Here is a 20,157-nt window from a genome sequence, read left to right as displayed (position 1 = left end):
AACCCATCAATATACTACTTCTTAGGCAATCGTGAACGCAGTAAAACCACGCCTCTCATGTCAAACGATCACCGTACGCCTCAAACTAACAGTTCCTACTATAACCCCGTATTAGTGACTATTGTCTGATGTTGCACATCAAAAACCGGAGTCATGCCTCAATGTGCCTACGTTAAATAACACCCATCAGGGGACTTGATCATTGTCATTGTTACATGTGAAGTGTAAAATATAAAAAAAAAAAATTAAAATTAAAACATGGCTCTTGTGCCTATGCCACTGTGAGTGAGCCTTGATAGTGTTTTCATTTATGTTTGTTAGATTCTGTTTAGCCCATGGCCCCATTGGTTCATATTTGACAGGGGGCGTGACATTTAAGCTTGATAGGCTTAGCTGTGGCCCCAATGATTCAAGTCAGACAGGGGGTGTGACCCTGACGCTTGACAGGTATAATGAATGATATAGCGATAGATCCGTCTCATGACACTATAACAATAACATTTGGTTGCTTATAGAGACATAGGCATATTAGCGATATTTCTATATATTTTATATGTCTTATTCTTCTAGATGACATATGTTATTATGATAGAGATCACGTCCCTCGATGGGTGTCACTTAACAGAGGCACAGACGCATGTCTCCGGCTTACGATGGGAGATATCACCCTTGCTTTCAGTATGTCTGATAATGGAACTATAGTACTAACTGTTGTTTGCTCACAGTGGCATAGGCACAAGAGCCATGGTTTAATTTTTTTTTTATATATTTTACACTTCACATGTAACGATAACAATGATCAAGTCCCCTGATGGGTGTTATTTAACGTAGGCGCATTGAGGCATGACTCCGGTTTTTGATGTGCAACATCAGACAATAGTCACTAATACGGGGTTATAGTAGGAACTGTTAGTTTGAGGCGTACAGTGATCGTTTGACATGAGAGGCGTGGTTTTACTGCGGTCACGATTGCCTAAGAAGTAGTATATTAATGGGTTTGTGATGAGATCGACAGCTGATTACTGATCCTATCGGGGGATACACAGCACCGTGGCTACTAGATAATTGAGGTATGTTTACCCATTGATGTCCTAGGGAGATCGGACTGGCTGTATTGTTGATTTTGTTCAGTTGACGTTGTGAGCCTATCACTAAGAGGGGTGTTGTCTGAGGTGACCTATCAACTTCTCCTCAGCTCTAAGTGAAGATCAGATGTTTGTGATGCAATGATTGTTTTTGTTCCGGTTTAATACGGGTTGGATTTGACCTTGCACACCTCCACCATGGCGCCACTTTTGTTTTTCCTTACATTCGTGCAGATTACACCACCTTACACTGCTATTATAGTGGAGTTCACAACTATATAAAATTATACAATGTTTTTGACTAATGATCACCATCGATTGTTTTTATGAGGTATACTATGTTTCAATGAGCACTTCACTGCTACCAATGATTGGTTGCCTATGATTGGTTGCCTTGAGAGGAAGGGGAGGGGTCACAGGCTTTATAAGTCACCATTTTTTCACATGTTGTTTGTCAGAGGAAGGGATGCTGCTTGTCCCGAAACAAGTTTGAAATAAAGAAAATTTAACACTGTTGACTGAAGACCAGTGAGTGCTTATTACATTCCAATTTTTATATATATAGTTTTGAATTGCTTGAAACGCATGTATAGTTATAATTAAAAAGTTTTTAACATGACGTATTACAATACAGCATTGTCTCAGTTTGTTAAAACAGTAACTGGGGTCTTTTTTTTTTATTTAAATTTTTTTCAAGAGAGATAAAATTCTAAATGCCTCACTGTTATCACCTTACGTTGGCATATCTGTATTAGATATACACTTACAATTGAATTGAACAGCAAAAATAATGTAAAATTGGACCAAGCTGAAAAAGGACATGCAAGATTTGGCAAATGTGTGCATATGTGTGTGTATATATATATATATATATATATATATATATATATATATATATATATATATATATATATATATATATATATATATATATATATATGTGTGTGTGTTTAAGTGAATTTGGTTCACAGACTGAAATTTAAACTATGAAATTGTAGAGACTGGACTGCTCTCTCATGAATTTACTTCTAGCAGACATGAAATTCAAATTTAAAATATACAGTAGTAAATATTTAATTTGATGGCACACATTTTTGCAGGGCACTATTGAATGAGAAAAAAAAAAAAAAGATTCTGAAAAAGTTCACACATGTTCTTTCATGGGGAAGTAGGCCGCATCTGATGATGTGCATACACATAGCTTACCTGCATATGCTAGGTGGGCTATAAGAGAAATAGAGGTTATTAAAAGAACATGTATGATCTTTGATCAGAATTATTTTGCAAACAAAAGTGGATTGCAAAAATTCTTCTAGTCAAATTTGAAGCGTACTGCTGTGCAACTCAAATTTGACTTTTTTTTTGGTGTCAATTTAACATTGGTTTCCAACCCTACAACTCTATGTGATCTGATGCAACACATGACTTTGTTGAGAAGGCAAAACTGTTGTACATGGAGCAGGCAAATTAGATTTATCATAATATGGATACAAATAAAAAGAAAATGATGTGGCGAGTTAATTTGCTATTCATTTTCTATTTTAAATTTAGCAATTAAGTTGCCAACTGTTTAAAAGCATATTACTGGGTACATTATAGAAAATATATAAAAAAAGGATTATCACTGTTATGTTTAAGGCCATATAAATTACAGATGATGCTAAAAATATACATTGCCCTAGCTATATGATTTAAATTAACTTTACTAAGTGAAAATGTATGTCAATTGTGTAAAGAACCAATAACCTTCAAAAATCAACCCCCCCCCCCATCAAGTTTTAAATCCATTCAGGTAAGTAAGGACATAATATTAGCAAAAAACACATACATAAAAGCAAGTTGTTAATGGAATTTAAGCAAGAATGTAGTTAGAGTATATTGCAGTAAAAAAGTTAAGTTCTGAGATAAACTGTAGCAAAAAGAGAAATAATTAAACAGAAAATAAGCACACCAATAATTGGACAGTGGTTAGTTTGAACTATTTACATTATTTTTTTCCAAGAAGCAATAATTGGTTTTAGTATTAAAGTCAGTGATGAAGTTAAGACAAAACAGGAAATTCAAACAGTTTTTTTAGAAGCCCCAGCAGATCAAGTGTCACCAACCTGGGTTAACTGTGATGAATCTGTTGTCTGGCATATTTCTGCCAAATGAAGATGATTCTGGTGGCTTTGCCGTTAGCATTAAGTCATAATCTTCATCTGTTGTTTGCAATGGGACTAAAGTTGCTGCAGTTGTATTCCACGTAATGTCATCACTATCTGTTAATGTAGTATTTTGTTTTTGTTCTGGATCAGTCAAAGTTTCATTTTCTCCAGAATCTTCCACTTTATTAGTGGAAACTGTAGTTGGAGTAGACTCTGTTTGATTTTGTGCCTCTGAAGAATGTGTGGTGGGACTTTTTTCTTTTTTTTCAGATTCTTTCTCACCTTCTTCCTCTGGATCTCTTTCCCCATCCTCTCCCTCCCCTTTTTCATTTTTTTCTCCTTCCTCCGCTCCTTGGTTGTTCTTGGTAGGAGAAGCCTCGCTATCCGGTCCTGCAGATGGTAAAGATTCAGTAGTGGAAACAACAGGTTTTACATTTTGCTTATTGGTGGAAGGAGAAGATGTAGGAAGGCGAGTAGGCCAAACAGTGCTTGGAAAGGAAGGTAAACCACCACCACTAAACCCAAGGCCAGCTAGTAAAGTACTAGTAACAACAGAAGCCACAGTTGCTTGGCTCCCACTAGAAGATGGACCCATCCCTGTTGCCATGGAGACAAAAGAAAAAGGAATCCCCGAAGAAGTCCACGTAGAAGATCCTGAACTGATTGGTGCCATGTCAGCAGAAGAAGCTGGAGAAGCAGTAGGCTTGAAGAAGAAGAAAAAAAAATCACCAAGATATTAAGATATGATAATGTCAATGAGTACCTGCTATATCATTTTCATTTCTTTTTCCTTTACGAATAAGCCAATTCTCCCTATTCTGTGTTAACAGAAAAAAAGTAGATGTTTCCAACCATCATAAGTAAATAGATACTTTTATGGACTAGATCCATTAGAATAAGAGTTCATTCTTCAATTACATAATTATTATTTACTAGTTCTACTTAATAAGTATCATCATGAAACAGAAGAATTGCCACATTCAAACATTTTTGCGTGAAAAAATAATGATAACCAAAAGCTGTTTAATTTTAAGCTAAAACAAATACTACAGTACTGGTTTTGTATTTCCTAATAATCATTGGTGGCTGATAAGGACAGCTGCCTATGTTCTACAGGTGGACAGCTGCCTATGGTCAATTCTGAAAATAAAAAAAACAATAAAAAAAAAGCACATTTTGGTTAATTTTGACCAGAAACATACACAAGTCTTTCAAAAACACACACATTGAAATATATTCTTAAAATTACCTCATTTACAGGAAACCGTTTAAAGGGACGTTAAACTGCTGGAACAACTACAACAGATTGTTTGGTGTCCCTTTGAAAGGGACAGTAAACTGCAGGCTGCAACTACAATAAAATGTTTACTACTCACCATGGTAATGTATTCCCTCCTGAACAGAACTGGAGGAATAGCAGTAAAAAGTAGCAGCATGAATAGTAACCATATTAAAGGGACAGTCCCATCTAAATTTAAATACACATAGATGAGTTACATCTTTGATTAGAAACATATTTGCAATATACATGTATTGGCAAAAATGCTTGTAGCAAAAGTTATTGTTGTTTTAGTGTTAAATATTTTTCTCTGAAAGTGCATGTGAAGCATAGCTAGATATTCTCAGTGCACAAGCATTTTAAATACTGCAGCTGCTCAGAGCACCAGTGGGGCTTGCATCATGTCATCAAATTACAAATTGAGGCATTACCGGATGGTACAAGCACATTAGGCTCTCTGAGAAAGAGCTGTGTTTAAAATGCTGGTGCACGGTGCATACTTAAATACACTTTTGAAACAGCTATAGCTTTTATTAGAAGCATTTTTTTATAGTATTTTAAAAAATACTTCTATTCAAAACTGAAATGCATCCATGTGGATTCCAATTTTGGATGGAATGTTCCTTTAAAGTTATGTCCAGCAGTTTAATGTCCAAAAAGCCTCTATAGTAGAGAAGTCCCAAAGTGAATCTTTAAAAAAAAAAAAAAATTCTCTCTCAACCATATGCACACAATTTTATATAGATTAATGTTTTTGTTTTTTTCTCTCTCTGTTGGATCCCAATAACGTGTTTTTTTAACTCTTTTTTTTCCCCTATGTGAATATTTAACGGATAAAATTTGTCTTTTATGTCCTTTTAAATATATTTCAAACACAATTCCAAAATTATTGTTTGTGAATGTTAAACCTATTAAAATAACTTCAGAAATAAGAATAATGTCCATACCAAATGTATTTTAAATCTAAGCATTTTAATTATACTAGTGTCCACAGGATGTCACCATAGTGTCATCCAAGTGCTTTTTTTTTTTTTCTTATTATTTTGTGCCGTCTGCAGAAAAAAAAAAAAATTGGCATCGACAAGGAAATAAGGATTTCCTAAATGCATTCAATACACTTCCTCCGGATGCAAAGGAGATGTAACATAGAATATATTGAGATACCTGTTATTACAGACTTTTTCTGTGCATGGTTTCACAGTCATTCATATTTAATATATTTATAGCGTTATTTGTAATTTTATTACATAAAGGCACATAAAAGTAGATATATAAAACTGAAAGGATTTACAAGCACATTTTAAGTCCAATTTCATTAGCTCTCATAAAAATTGTGCCTTGGTCCATATAAAAGTACCAATGTCACCACTGAAATCTGGCATGTCCCAATGTCCTCCAATGAGTAGTCCTGTATTAAAGGGACAGTCAAGTATAAATTAAACTTTCATTATTCAGATAGGACTTTTCATTTTAATTCATCAAATTTGCTTTTTTCTCTTGGTATTCTTAGTTTAAACTAAACATAGGTAGGCTCATATGCTAATTTCTAAGCCTTTGAGGGCTGCCTCTTATCACAGGCTTATTAAATCTTTTCAACACAAAGAGACAGAAAGTACACGTGGGCTATATAGATAACACTGTGTTCAGGCACAGAAAGTTATTTAAGATCTAGCACAATACAATGCTAAATTTAAGACAATAGATAATAAACAGTCACAGTCATGTGATCAGGGGGCTGGAAGAAGGTTCCTAGATACAAGGTAATCACAAAGGTAAAAAGTACATTAATATAACTGTGTTGGTTATGCAAAACTGGGGAATGAGTAATAAAGGGATTATCTATCTTTTAAAACAATAACAATTCTATGGTTGACTGTCCCTTTAACCCTAGATTGGCTGCAAGCATACTTAAAGTCAATCCAGAAGGATAGTATTTCCCATAAGGACACACTTGGAGACAATTGAAATGACAGTGCAGGAAGAGGTTAACTTTAAATGTAAATGGACCAGAATGTTACTTTAATATCATCCTGTTTTGTAACTTGGTCTTAGGGGTGAGATGCAGAAGTCTTACACAGCAGCAAACATTAAAATTTGGATTAAAAAATAATGGATTATTTAAGAGTTGTGGATGTTATAATAGGGATTGGGCAGCTGTACACAGAACCACTCTTTTGAATGAGCAATAATGTTGCCTTTAAATAAAGGGTCTTATGTTTTTCTGTGTATTGCGGAAGGCACAATAGGGGATGGCCGACCCCCAGATATTATTCCTAATGCCGACCCCCTGATATTGTTCTGAATGTCTGTGGTTCTGAAAGATGTTCACTGCTGCCATGATGATTAGCCAATAGCTACTTGATCTCATGAGCCTTAATTTGAAAAAGGTGCCTCTCCACTTTCAAAAGAGGGGCCATGTTCCCTATTGTATGACTTATTTTGGTGCTTTAGGTTCCCTTTGAAAGTGCAGACAATAATAGAAATCACCTAGTAGTCAAGGTAGTGAAATCTGTAGGCCAATTACCTGCTTTATCTTAAAGAGACATTCTGGGCCAAAATAAACTTTTATGATTCAGATAGGTCATGTAGTTTTAAACAATTTTCCAATTTACTTTTATCACCAATTTTGCTTTGTTCTCTTGGTATTCTTAGTTGAAAGCTTAACCTGGCTAATTTCTTAGACCTTGAAGGCCACCTCTTTTCAGAATGCATTTTAACAGTTTTTCACCACTAGAGAGTGTTAGTTCACATATTTCATATAGATAACACAGTGCTTGTGCACGTGAAGTAATCTGGGAGCAGGCACTGATTGGTAAAACTGCAAGTTTGTCAAAAGAACTGAAATAAAGGGGCAGTTTGCAGAGGCTTAGATACAAGATAATCACAGAGGTTAAAAGTATATTAATATAACTGTGTTGGTTATGCAAAGCTGGGGAATGGGTAATAAAGGGATTATCTATCTTTTAAAACAATACAAATTCTGGTGTAGACTGTCCCTTTAAAGAGATATGAGAAACCTCATCTGAAAGTTGGAAATACCCTCTTTCATGTCAGATGTATTGTGTGTTGAGTGCTATCTTTAGGGAATAAGGGCACCTTTTAGATCACTGACTCCCATAAAGTAAGTAGAGTTGGTGATTGTTGGTAATGGTAATCACCTACAAATGACAGTGGTATGAGGCCATTTGTTTGAAAGAGGAGTCTCTTTTTTTGTTTCCAATTAGAGACAAATATAAATGAGCTTCTGCACATATCAACTAATTACTGTGAAGCATGTAGGAGCCTCTCTATGGGCAGTGTTAAAACGAAAATTTCCAAAAGTAAATTAGAGAAAAAGAAAGCAAAACAATGAATAGAAGATTTTTCACTTTGCATATACTCGACCCTTTTATGGGGATTTAATATCCCTTTAAGATTAACTCTTGATAGTATAAAAATGTGCATTTTTTATAAGGTAGGTAGGTGTATAATAAAAGGATAATAACCCTGTTTAAAATATGAGATTACAAAATGGCATAGGATAAAATAAGCATTTCAGAAGTGTATAGTACATTCTGTTACCATATTAATGTTCTTGCAAACAGCAACGCCTCAATCTTGGCTTCAAAACAGTGAATGTTCCTCTCTTCACCAACTATATAGGGCTATGTAAATTATAGGTCTATTACCCAGACTAGTTAACACTAGGCACTAATTAAGCATTCTATGGGTATCTTGCCTAAGAGCTGGCAGTACACAGGCATTAATCTTACTGCAAGCATTTTTTCGGAGGCAGCACATTTAAATCAGTGGGTTTCACGGATAACCATTATTTTGCAGTTTTACATTTACTTTTAAATCTCTACTCTTTATACATTATAATACACATACTATTTGAAATATTAAATGTTTGTGTTTTGGAGAGAAAAAATGCAAACTAATGTTGCATAAGCTTACAAGATAAATTTCAGGTCTTACAAAATAAATTACTACTAGTATCCCCTCCCCCATTTTTTTTTAAAGTGGAATAACACTGCATTAGTAAATTAATTGCAAAGGGTTATTTTACTAATGCACAAATTCTTATGGGCAACCAGGTGTTAAAACAAGGTGGCTAAACACATAGTTAATCTCCTGCACCTGGATGCTACTGAGCAGGTGCTAAACAGGATACAGTTGATAACTGGTGGCTATGTACATATGCCACTGCTGATTGGCTAGCCCCTGAGCATGTCCTACTCAGAAGTGGCAATGCGCTGCCACTCCTTAGCAGACTTAATGTGCTTAAACTGCAGGAGTTAAACGTCTAGTTATATTCAAGCATTTGTGAAATAATAAAATGCTCAGATTTATTAATGTATTTTATTTTTGCATTATGTTCTCACTATAAGATTGAAATTCCTATGTTGCAGGACACTAATTATTGTTTTATCTTGTTTGAGATGCACCATCCTTTGACTGAAAACATATTGTTAGGCGTATATGCATTTTTTTTTTATCATGCGTTACTAACACCATCTGTAGTGTTACATACTGTAAATATTTTGTTTATTTTTCTGATGAGAAGTGCTCATTTTAAATGTTAAAGCACTACACCATGCATCGCTATCTGTGTGTCATAGGGCTGAGGGAAACATGGGGTAAAAGGAAGAGGAAAAATGAGTGTCAACTGGAAAAATGAATAAGGACATAATAAAAAAAATAAAAAAAGGACAAAGAAGGGAGTGGTGAAAAAGGAATGGGGAGATGGTGAAAAAGGAGGGAAAATAGGCTGAAAGGAAGGGGAAGGTGAAACATAGAAGGTATGGTGACAAAAAGGGGAGAGAGTAGGGTAGGAAAGAGGGTAGGGTGAAAAAGGGACAAGGATAGGGTAAAAACGTGAGAGAGTAGGGTGAAAAAGGGGAGAGAGGAGGGTGAACAGGGTAAGAGTAGGATGAAAAAGGGGCAAGGTAGGTTAAAAAGATGGGCAAGGGTAAGTAAAAAAAGGGAGAGAGTAGGGTAGAAGGGGAAATGTAGGTAAGTGAGATCAGGAGGTTAATTTTAATAAAGAATGCATTAATGCAACGTATTACTTGCAGGACTATATATATATATATATATATATATATACATACATATATATATATATATATATATATATATATATATATACACATATATATATATATATATATATATATATATACACACATACATACATACACAGTACTGTATATATATATATATATATATATATATATATCCACACATACACACACACATACATACATACACAGTATATATATATATATATATATATATATATATATATATATATATATATATATATATACACACACACACATAATAATATATATATATATATATATATATATATATATATATATATATATATATATATATATATATATATATATATACACACATAATTAGCACTTGAGCATAATTAGTAGCACTTGAGCTCTCCTTGCCCTGGGTGCACTTCAAGAGTATAGATAAACCAGCATAGAGGAAGTCACTCACAGGGTCTTGCAGAAAGATAAAGCATTTATTTTGACGTTTCGGGTGTTACCCCTTTCTCAAAAAACAGCACAGTGTAAAACAGTATACTCACCCCCTTTAAACACCCCTGCACAGCAAACAATCAGTGCGGTAAGCACCCTGGCACCCGGAAGTAAACCCACGTAACATGACACAAGGTCAAGCCCCTTTGGCATAGCAACCAGACGCTCAGTAGTGTAAACCGAGTGAAAGTTAAAAACACAAGCAAAACAGATTGTTAGGAGCAATGTAAAAATACAAACATTGGTATATACAAGGGGGGGCACAGGCCGCCCACCCAGGAGGGGCAGATCAAGGAGCAAATGATCATAAACCTCCCACATACTCACAGATGAAGAAAAGAGTGTCCTAAATAAGGGCCTCTCTTTTGTGCCAACTTCCCAACCTGACAACTTTGATCTTTATGTAGATGTACAGAGATTCTCTAGGACCTTAAGACTAAAGGAACATTTTGGTAACACTAACAGTACAGAAACAGGCACCAAATTTAGGGGTAAAAGCACTTATGACCCAAACAGCCCCAATGCATCAATTAAGACTTTCTCCAGACTGCTATGGCAGGAATGTGAAGAAAACTGTATGAAGCTCAAACAGTACAGACACAATCTAACTATTAAAGAAAGAGGAGCTTTGAAAACATTACAAGAGGACAACAGCATAGTTCTAAGGGAGGCGGACAAAGGTGGTGCTGTAGTCCTGCAAGACTACACAGACTACAAGAAAGAGGTTATGCGACAATTAGAGGACAAGGACACCTACTGCCCGCTACGAGGAGATCCTAGCAAACAATTCAAGACAATGTTGGACGAGATGATACAACTGTTACCAACACCAGCGAGTACATGATGGTAAAATTCCCTAGAATACCAGTTGTCTACATGCTACCGAAAGTACACAAAAGCCTGGACGCCCCCCTGGGAGACCTATTGAGTAAGCTGTCAGCTCTATTATATTCTACAACCTATTGTCCGCAACATACCCTCTTACCTCTTGGATTCAGCATCCATGCTCAAATTAATACTGGACTTACCTCCTCTCACTGAAAATACACTGCTGGTCATCCTGGATGTGACCAGCCTTTACACGGTCATTCCTCACCAGGAGGGCATAGCGGCCACAAGACGACAACTTCTCAAGTATCCATATATTGCCCCCCCGGATGTCATATGTGAAATGCTGAGACTATGTCTAGAACTCAATTATTTCCGCTTCGAAAGATCTTTCTACCTACAGGTGGCTGGAACGGCGATGGGGGTCTAGCATGGCCCCATCATACGCCAACCTGTTCATAGCGGAATTTGAGGATCAAGGCACCCAACTGTTCAAAGACAACAGAGTGCCAATTTTCAAGAGGTACATTGATGACCTGTTTCTGCTGTGGACAGGCAGGGAGGATCAACTACTATCTTGGTTCGAGGAACTCAACAAAGTACATCCTACAGTCAAGTTCAAGCTAACATATGACAAACAAGCAATAGACTTCCTTGACATAAGAATTTTCAAGCATGGTGATAAGTTAAACACCACCCTCTTCAGTAAACCAACGGACAAGAATTCCGTCCTGCATGCAACCAGTTGCTATCTACCCAGCCTTAAAAAGGCACTCCCACTATCCCAATTCAAGAGGGTAGCTAGGAATAATACCACTGAGGAGCTGAAAGAAGCACAACTGGTTGACATGATGACAAAATTCAGACGTAGGGGATACAACCACAACAATCTCTTAAACAATAAAATGACAGTGTCGGACACAGCACAAAAGGACCTGCTAGTTGGTACTAATGTTACCACACCTGAGGATAGACTCACGTTTACTACCTATACAAAGAATAAAGAAGGTATTGCTTATACCCTTAAGCAAAATTGTGGGCTCTTATCTGACAAGGGCTTACCTTTTAAATGCATGCCCCACCCAGAATTGGGTACCGCAGAGCTACCTCACTGAGGGATCAGCTAATAAAAACCGACCCAGGAACTGTTACAGCAATGACACCTAGCTTAAGACTAAAAAAGGTTGTTTTAGGTGCCTGGGTTGCACCACCTGTGGAGGTCTCTCTACAGGTAGCTTTTTCATCCATCCGTATTCCACCAGAAAGTTTAAGATCAGACACAGGGTAACCTGTACCACAAAATTTACTGTATACCTCATGCATTGTGTGTGCGGGATGTTTTATGTAGGAAAAACGGTGGATGACTTAGGGACCAGAATGGCCAACCACCGGTCCGCGATTCGTGTAGCATTGGATAAAGGCACATCAGATCAGCCGGTGGCACGGCATTTTGTGGAAGCAGGACACAAGGTAACTGACCTCAAATACATCATTATCAACCACATCCCCCCCACTTAGCAGGGGGGTGACGGGGCTAAAATTCTCTTACAAAGAGAGTCAAGATGGATTTTCAATCTTGGGACAATGACCCCCCGGGGGCTCAATGTCCACCTTGACTGGCACTGCTGTTTATTGGGGCAAGACTCCCTAATGAACCACCACTCTATTTTCAGGACTGTTCCTGCTTTTGGTTCTATCGGACACTATCTAACCAAGTAAGGTACACCATGTAAGGGACTGCCTGCAACTATGTGTTTACGTTCTCTTGGGTATTTTCTTAAGTTATGTTTTGTAGTGTACTCTGTTTAGGTTGTCTGATATTTTGCTTTGTCAAGTTGTCTGATATCTTTCTTTTAAGGTATCTGCATTGATTATGTGCCTTGGCATGGAGTGTGTGATAACAACTATCACTGCAGGTTCGACCTGGCTTGCGTGTTTTGCCTTTATGCCTCGCTACTCCTACCTGCATGCGTAGCTATTTAATAAAATTACAGAGGGAACTTAGGAAGACCGCTATACTTGTATATTGGTAATTCTATACCTGGGCTCCGCAGATGTCCTGTAGTTCACTACCTGTACTTTACGATATTGTTGAAGCTGTATATGGCTGTGTGTATTTATGCTGTGGGATTTCGGTCACTATGGTGATAAACGTTATCTGCATTATAGTATACTACTGCTTAGTTGGTTGTTAACAGTCTTGTATATACCCATGTTTGTATTTTTAAATTGCTCCTAACAATCTGTTTTGCTTGTGTTTCTGACTTTCACTATGTTTTTAACTTTCACTCTGTTTACACTACTGAACGTCTGGTTGCTATGCCAACGGGGCTTGACATTGTGTCATTTTACGTGGGTTTACTTCGGGGTGCTTACTGCACTGATTGTTTGCTGTGCAGGAGTATTTAAAGGGGGTGAGTATACTGTTTTACACTGTGCTGTTTTTTGAGAAAGGAGTAACACCCGAAACGTCAAAATAAATGCTTTATCTTTCTGCAAGACCCTGTGAGTGACTTCCTCTATGCTGGTTTATCTATACTCTTGAAGTGCACCCAGGGCAAGGAGAGCTCAAGTGCTACTACACCTTCTACATACACACACATATACATATATATATATATACATATATATATATATATATATATACATATATATATATATATATATATATATATATATATATATATACACATACATACATACATACATACATACATACATACATACATACATACATACACACATACATACATATATACACACACATACCTTTGAAGGGACTTGTTTTGTTTCCCTTTAACTTTATTTTCTTTATTTTCAACTTGAATAGAATATACCTATCTATATATATATAAACAATTGGATACATTAAATGTTTAACTTACCACTCCTGTTTTTACAATCCTGGTTCCTTCAAATATACGTGTAGTATTGGCTGAAGAGAGAAAAGGAAAAAAAAAATGTTTCCAATATTGTAATAATCAGTAAATGTCATTAAGATGAGCATTTCTATTAGTTTGTATCTTCCCTCAACTTTTGAGATAACCTACTTAATTTTCTTTACATGACATTATACCGTAAGAGACAAATTTGTAGCAGAGCAATAGGCAAATTTGCAACACAGTGTTGTAGTATATTTTATAAACAGGTATGTCATTTACTTTTTTAGAGATTCTCTAGGAGTCCATAAAACAGTAGAGAAACTAATTTACAGCTAGTCCTAATTGGCCACAAGTAAGGGAGTGTTGCAAATCATTTATAAAATGACAGTTTATATATATATATATACAAAAAAGAAAAATCAGACAGATGGGAGAGACAGGGGTCAAACTGAATTTCTAAGTCATATAGAGACTCAGAATATTACATTCAGAGAAGCATGTGATATTAATACTCTTAATACCCTGGCTTCTGAGAGTCATATGGATACCAGTCCTAAATACAGAAATTAATTTAGTGGCTTTAAACCCTCCTCTGAATTTTATCCCATACATTACAGAGGTACTATATTGGAAACGTTTTATAAAAGGGTTGAGAATGATTTAATTACTCTAAGCCAGAATACTAGCTCATCCAGCAATCTATCAAATAATGCAAAAAGGGCCTTAAATGAGTTAACGCTAATGGATGATATAACTATTCGTAAGGCAGATAAAGGAGGTTCCATAGTAATAATGGACAAAACAGATTACATCAAAGAGGCCTTACGTCAGCTTCAAGACACTAATAATTATGTTCCTCTACGAGGAGATCCAACTCATATGTATCCGGCTGTCCTTAAGGAGATTTTGGATGATGGATTGGAAGATGGGCACATTGACGAATCTACGGGGGAATATTTATATGTAAAATGCCCCGTTGTGCCCATCTTCCACCATCTACCAAAAGTACACAAAAGCATAGAGGATGTCAAAGGTCGCCCAATTATAAGTGGAATTGGCTCCATATCTGAGCACTTATCAGAATGGCTTGATGCGATTTTGAATCCTCTGGTTCTTCAACTGCACAGCTATCTGAGAGACACCAAGCATGTCATCAACTTACTTGAAAGTGAAAGGTGGCTGAAAGGTACATATAGATGGGTAACAATAGATGTAACCTCACTATATTCTTCGATACCACACGAAAAGGGTGTTGAGGCTATTATGTACTTTTTGAACAACTTCACTGATTTTTCTGAGGAACTTATTGAATTTTTTCAGAGGGTCACTATGTATCTCCTGACACACAACTACTTCAAGTTTGAAGAGAAATTCTATCTCCAGAGGTGTGGGACAGCAATGGGCGCTAAATTTGCGCCATCATTCGCCAATCTCTATATGGGATGGTGGGAGCTGTCCCACATCTTTGGAGATGAGAATATATTTAAGGATAATGTTGTGTTTTACAGGAGATACATAGATGACCTTCTTCTAATATGGAAAGGTACAGAAGAAGAACTTGAGAATTTTGTCACTAAGATTAATGACAATAATTTGAGTTTAAAATTCACCTTTGAACATCAAACTGACAACATTTCCTTTCTGGATCTTAATCTAAAAGGTAAAAATGATGGTTCTAAAATTTGTGACACATATCGTAAACCGATTACGCGTAACACACTGTTGCATGCTAAAAGCTGCCACCCCCCCATGTTCCTTTTTCGGTAGCAAAGGGACAGTTCGTAAGACTTAAGAGGAACTGCACAGAGGAGGCAGCTTTTATCAGGCAAAGTATGGAACTAAGAAAGCGCTTGAAAGAAAGAGGATATTCAGATAAAGTCTTGGATAAAGCAAAGCAACAAGTAGCCAGATTAGACAGGAGAAAACTATTGAATAATAAAATGCCACAAGATAGTGTTGAAACATCTAGGGCAAAAGGGGCATATTTTGTCACTGAATACAGTGCCCAATATGGAGATATATGCAGAATTGTAAAGAAACACTTTAGACTATTGGCCGCTGATGATAGTCTAACAGAAAGTGTAGACATAGGCCTGAAATGCTCGTACAGAAAGTGCAGGACATTGGGGAATATTTTGTCTCCTTCCTGTATTTCTAAGAATAAATCAAAAAGTACATGGCTACAACATAAGGGAATGTTTAGGTGTGGTAAGAGATCATGCAGACCCTGCGAATTTGCTCTTTTTACTGATAGTTTTCAATCCACGAGCACAGGTGAGAAATTCCAGATAGATTCTTGCCTAAACTGCACTACACCCTATGTCATTTATGTTATCACATGTATAGAATGTTCCATCCAGTATGTAGGACTCACCTCAAATGATGTAAATACTAGGATGAGGAATCACCTTATCTACCATTAGTTCAGGCACAGCTACTACCCCTCTTGTCCAGCATTTTGCCAAAAAGCATAATAAATCTCTATCAACATTTCGCTGGCAAGCCATAGAAAAGGTGATCACACCTCCAAGGGGAGGCGATAGGGACAAATTGCTGGGCAAGAGGGAGATGTTCTGGATTTTTAAACTTGGGACAAGGGTTCCCCAAGGTATGATTTAATAAATTATTGGAAGCGATAATTATTTCCTTTCACTAATTAGAGCATTTATTCTAGCAAGAAATACCTTCTTAAGTTTAAGTTTAAATTCAATTCAACAACCAGTTATAATCTACAAATGATAGACATAGTTAAATTACCATCATAAATATATTAAATATCATATAAACTCAAAATGATATTCTAAAAGGAGTGAATCTTAGGTTTCAAATATTCCCTAGTGAAAATGTCACTTTTTCTATTTTCAATATCACCATTAGAATACTAATGTCTTTCTATCTCCCTACACGCCATTTTTATATATTTTTATAGATTTATAAATATATATGCATTTTGTTACATATATATTGTAATATTTCCAAGACTGGTATTTATAAAATCAGTAAACTATAGTTTTTTATTTACTGAGCATAAGAATATATAAAAATGTAATATAGGTAATTGGCAGAGTGTTATACTAGATCCTGTTTTGAATAATAGTAACTTAAAAATTAAGGATATTCCCTTAGATCCAAGATTGGATACACTAATATGGTACACCAAAGAGTTAATTTGAGCATGTTTGTTTTTAACCAATAAGAATTAGAGGTAGGGTACATAAAGTTGTGAACAGGTGTACTCTTTAGCTATGATTACGGCTGTGTGCCGAAACATGTCAGCAACCTTTTCTCATGCTTAAATATGTTGCTATATTGTTCTATTTTTTCACATTACCTTTACCCCCATGTTTTAATTGTGTGACCGCACAAATAAAATCTTTTTAAACCGCAATTGGCACCATTTGCTTCAACTTTGTTTTTCAGACTATATATATATATATATATATATATATATATATATATATATATATATATATATATATATATATATATATATATATATATATATATATATATATATATATAAAAATAATACTCCCAGCACTGTATCTTTTTAGATAAACATTGTTTATTAAAGTATCAGAGAATAAAACAACAGCTACGTTTTGGGGCCTACATAGCCCTTATTCATGCATGAATAAGGGCTATGTAGGCCCGAAATGTAGCTGTTTTATTCTCTGATACTTTAATAAAGGATGTTTTCCTAAAAAGAAACAGTGCTGGGAGTATTCTATTACTCTATCTATACCTTTGGGGACTGCAGGACCCTTTTTTCTCCTGTGCACTTCACACAGTTGGATTGGATTTGGCGATACTGTGCTGTACCTATACTCATTTGTGGTTTTATATATATATATATATATATATATATATATATATATATATATATATATATATATATTTATTAATTAAATATGTAGGTGTTTTGCTATTGCTGATATAAATGATGCATACATTTTTTTATTTAAATATATATATATATATATATATATATATATATATATATTATTTAAATATATATATATTTATGAAAAGAGAGATTGAGGAGAAAGGAATTAAGGATAGAAAGATTACTAGGTGTCAAGAGTGTGAAAGTAAGAGAGAAATTAAAGGGAACAAGACAGAAGGCTAGATTCTCTAATAATCTGCGGGCTTGTGAGATTCTCCAAGAAATCTCACCAGTACTATTAAAGTGATGGTAAATCCAAGCATTAAACAAATGCTAGGATTTACCATAACTAAAAATAAACTCTAGTTTCTGCCATCAATTACTAAAAAAATGGGTGTTAAACTCACCCTTTTGAGCTCATCTTTAATGAGGTGACGTTTCCACCTCTAAACCTATAGGCATACGTGTCAAATTACATTCTAGCACGACTAGAGGTGGAAACGTCATCTCATTGGTAAAGGAGTGCTGTGCTGGGGGCGGCCGGAGGCACTAATTTTAGCGATATACTTTAGCTCAAAAAGGGTGAGTTTAGCACACGATTTTTACTAATTGATGATAGAAACTAGAGTTTATTTTAGTGATGGTAAATCGTAGCATTTGTTAAATGCTTGATTTATCATCACTTTAAGCCCCGTCATAATTCTTTAAAGGCAGCTTGTACCTTGAGAACAGTGTGTTTCTTAATGAATAATTATTCACAGTAAGTTTGTGTAGGCAATGCATACATTATAATAGGGCTCACAAAAAAAATAAATCATAATTTAAAAATAATATAAAACAAATAAATGATATATTGAAATAAAAAGACACAAAAAAATGTAATGTTCAATATCTATAAAAATCGTAACTAAATTGATCTGCAAAGATCATATTTTAAGAAAAAGTTTAAATTGATACTTAAATTGCATAGGAAAAATCTCTTTAAAGGGATATAAAACAGTCTAATTTTTGTAATAAAAAAGCACTAAGCAATGGCTTATACGTAATTTGTGCAGTGTCCATTACATCATGTCACAATCCTACAAGGGGGCTAAAAATTTTACAGGCAGGAAAATACTCTATAAGGTGCACCTTAAGAGAAGGATCAACTAGGGTCCCATTCAAAGTAGTATGTAGTAAAACGTGTATGGAGTATTCCAAAGCTGACTTGTTCCAAATATTCCACTATTTAGAACACGTCAGCTTTGGAATACTCCATACACTTTTGACTACATACTACTTTGAATGGAACCCTAGTTGATCCTTCTCTTAAAGGGACATGAAACTCAAATTTTTTCTTTCATGATTTATAAAGAGCATGCAATTGTAAACAACTTTCTAATTTGCTTCTATTATCTAATTTGCTTCATTTTCTTGATATTCTTTGCTGAAAAGCATATCTAGATATGCTCAGTAGCTGCTGATTGGTAGATGCACATAGATGCCTTGTGTGGTTGGCTCACCCATGTGCATTGCTATTTCTTCAAAAAAGCATATCTAAAGAATGAAGCAAATTAGATAATAGAAGTAAATTGGAATGTTATTTAAAATTGGATTCTCTTCCGGAATCATGAAAGAAAATGTTTGGGTTTAGTGTCCCTTTAAGGTGCACCTTATAGAGTATTACATCTCTTAGAGGACTATTTATTTTGGATTTTTTATTTATTTTGGACTTTACATTTTATTGCGCATTTTATTGTATATCTACATTTTTTACCTTATTGTACTTGATCCCCTAACCAGGGACTTATAGATATATTTTATATTGTTATTAAACTGCTGCTTTTAAACATAATATTACCTCTTTTGGTTCTCTCTACACATACTTTGCCTGCACATTTCCTAAATTTAAGGTGGGCTAGCACACCTGTGTTTTAGAGCGACATAAGTTGTTTCCCTAAGCGCTTCATCTCACCATATACATTACAGGATATAAAAAGATATCCAAGGAATTGAGAATGCAGTTCAGCAGTGTTCAAACTAATAAAGAAGCGGAAATTGAGTGGTTCTGTTGAAACCAAACCCCGGTCAGGTAGACCAACAAAAATTTCAGCCACAACTGCCAGGAAAATTGTTCGGGATGCAAAGACAAACCCACAAATAACTTCAAGTGAAATACAGGACATGTGGTGTGGCTGTTTCAAGATGCACAATAAGGAAGCACTTGAAGAAAGATGGGCTGCATGGTCGAGTAGCCACAAGAAAGCCATTACTACGCAAATGCCACAAAGTATCCAGCTTACAATACGCCAAACAGCACAGAGACAAGCCTCAAACCTTCTGGCACAAAGTCATTTGGAGTGATGAGACCAAAATTGATATTTTTGGCCACAACCATAAAAGTTACATATGGAGAGGAGTCAACAAGGCCTATGATGAAAGGTACACCATTCCTACTGTGAAACACGGAGATGGATCGCTGATGTTTTGGGGATGTGTGAGCTACAAAGGCACAGGAAATTTGATTA

General features: G+C 35.5%; 1 protein-coding gene across 1 annotated transcript in view; it reads right to left on the bottom strand.

Moving 5' to 3' along the window:
* PTPRG (protein tyrosine phosphatase receptor type G) overlaps positions 1 to 20,157 on the bottom strand; it is a 979,702-nt gene that overhangs the window by 300,135 nt on the left and 659,410 nt on the right. The window contains 2 exon segments of the mRNA XM_053720987.1: positions 3,191 to 3,935; positions 13,768 to 13,817. Coding sequence (XP_053576962.1) covers positions 3,191 to 3,935; positions 13,768 to 13,817 — 795 coding nt within the window.

This window comes from Bombina bombina, chromosome 7 (genome assembly GCF_027579735.1).
Source record: "Bombina bombina isolate aBomBom1 chromosome 7, aBomBom1.pri, whole genome shotgun sequence".
NCBI lineage: Eukaryota > Metazoa > Chordata > Amphibia > Anura > Bombinatoridae > Bombina > Bombina bombina.
The sequence above is the reverse complement of the archived record's forward strand: the minus strand, read 5'-3'. Positions and strand labels throughout refer to the sequence as shown.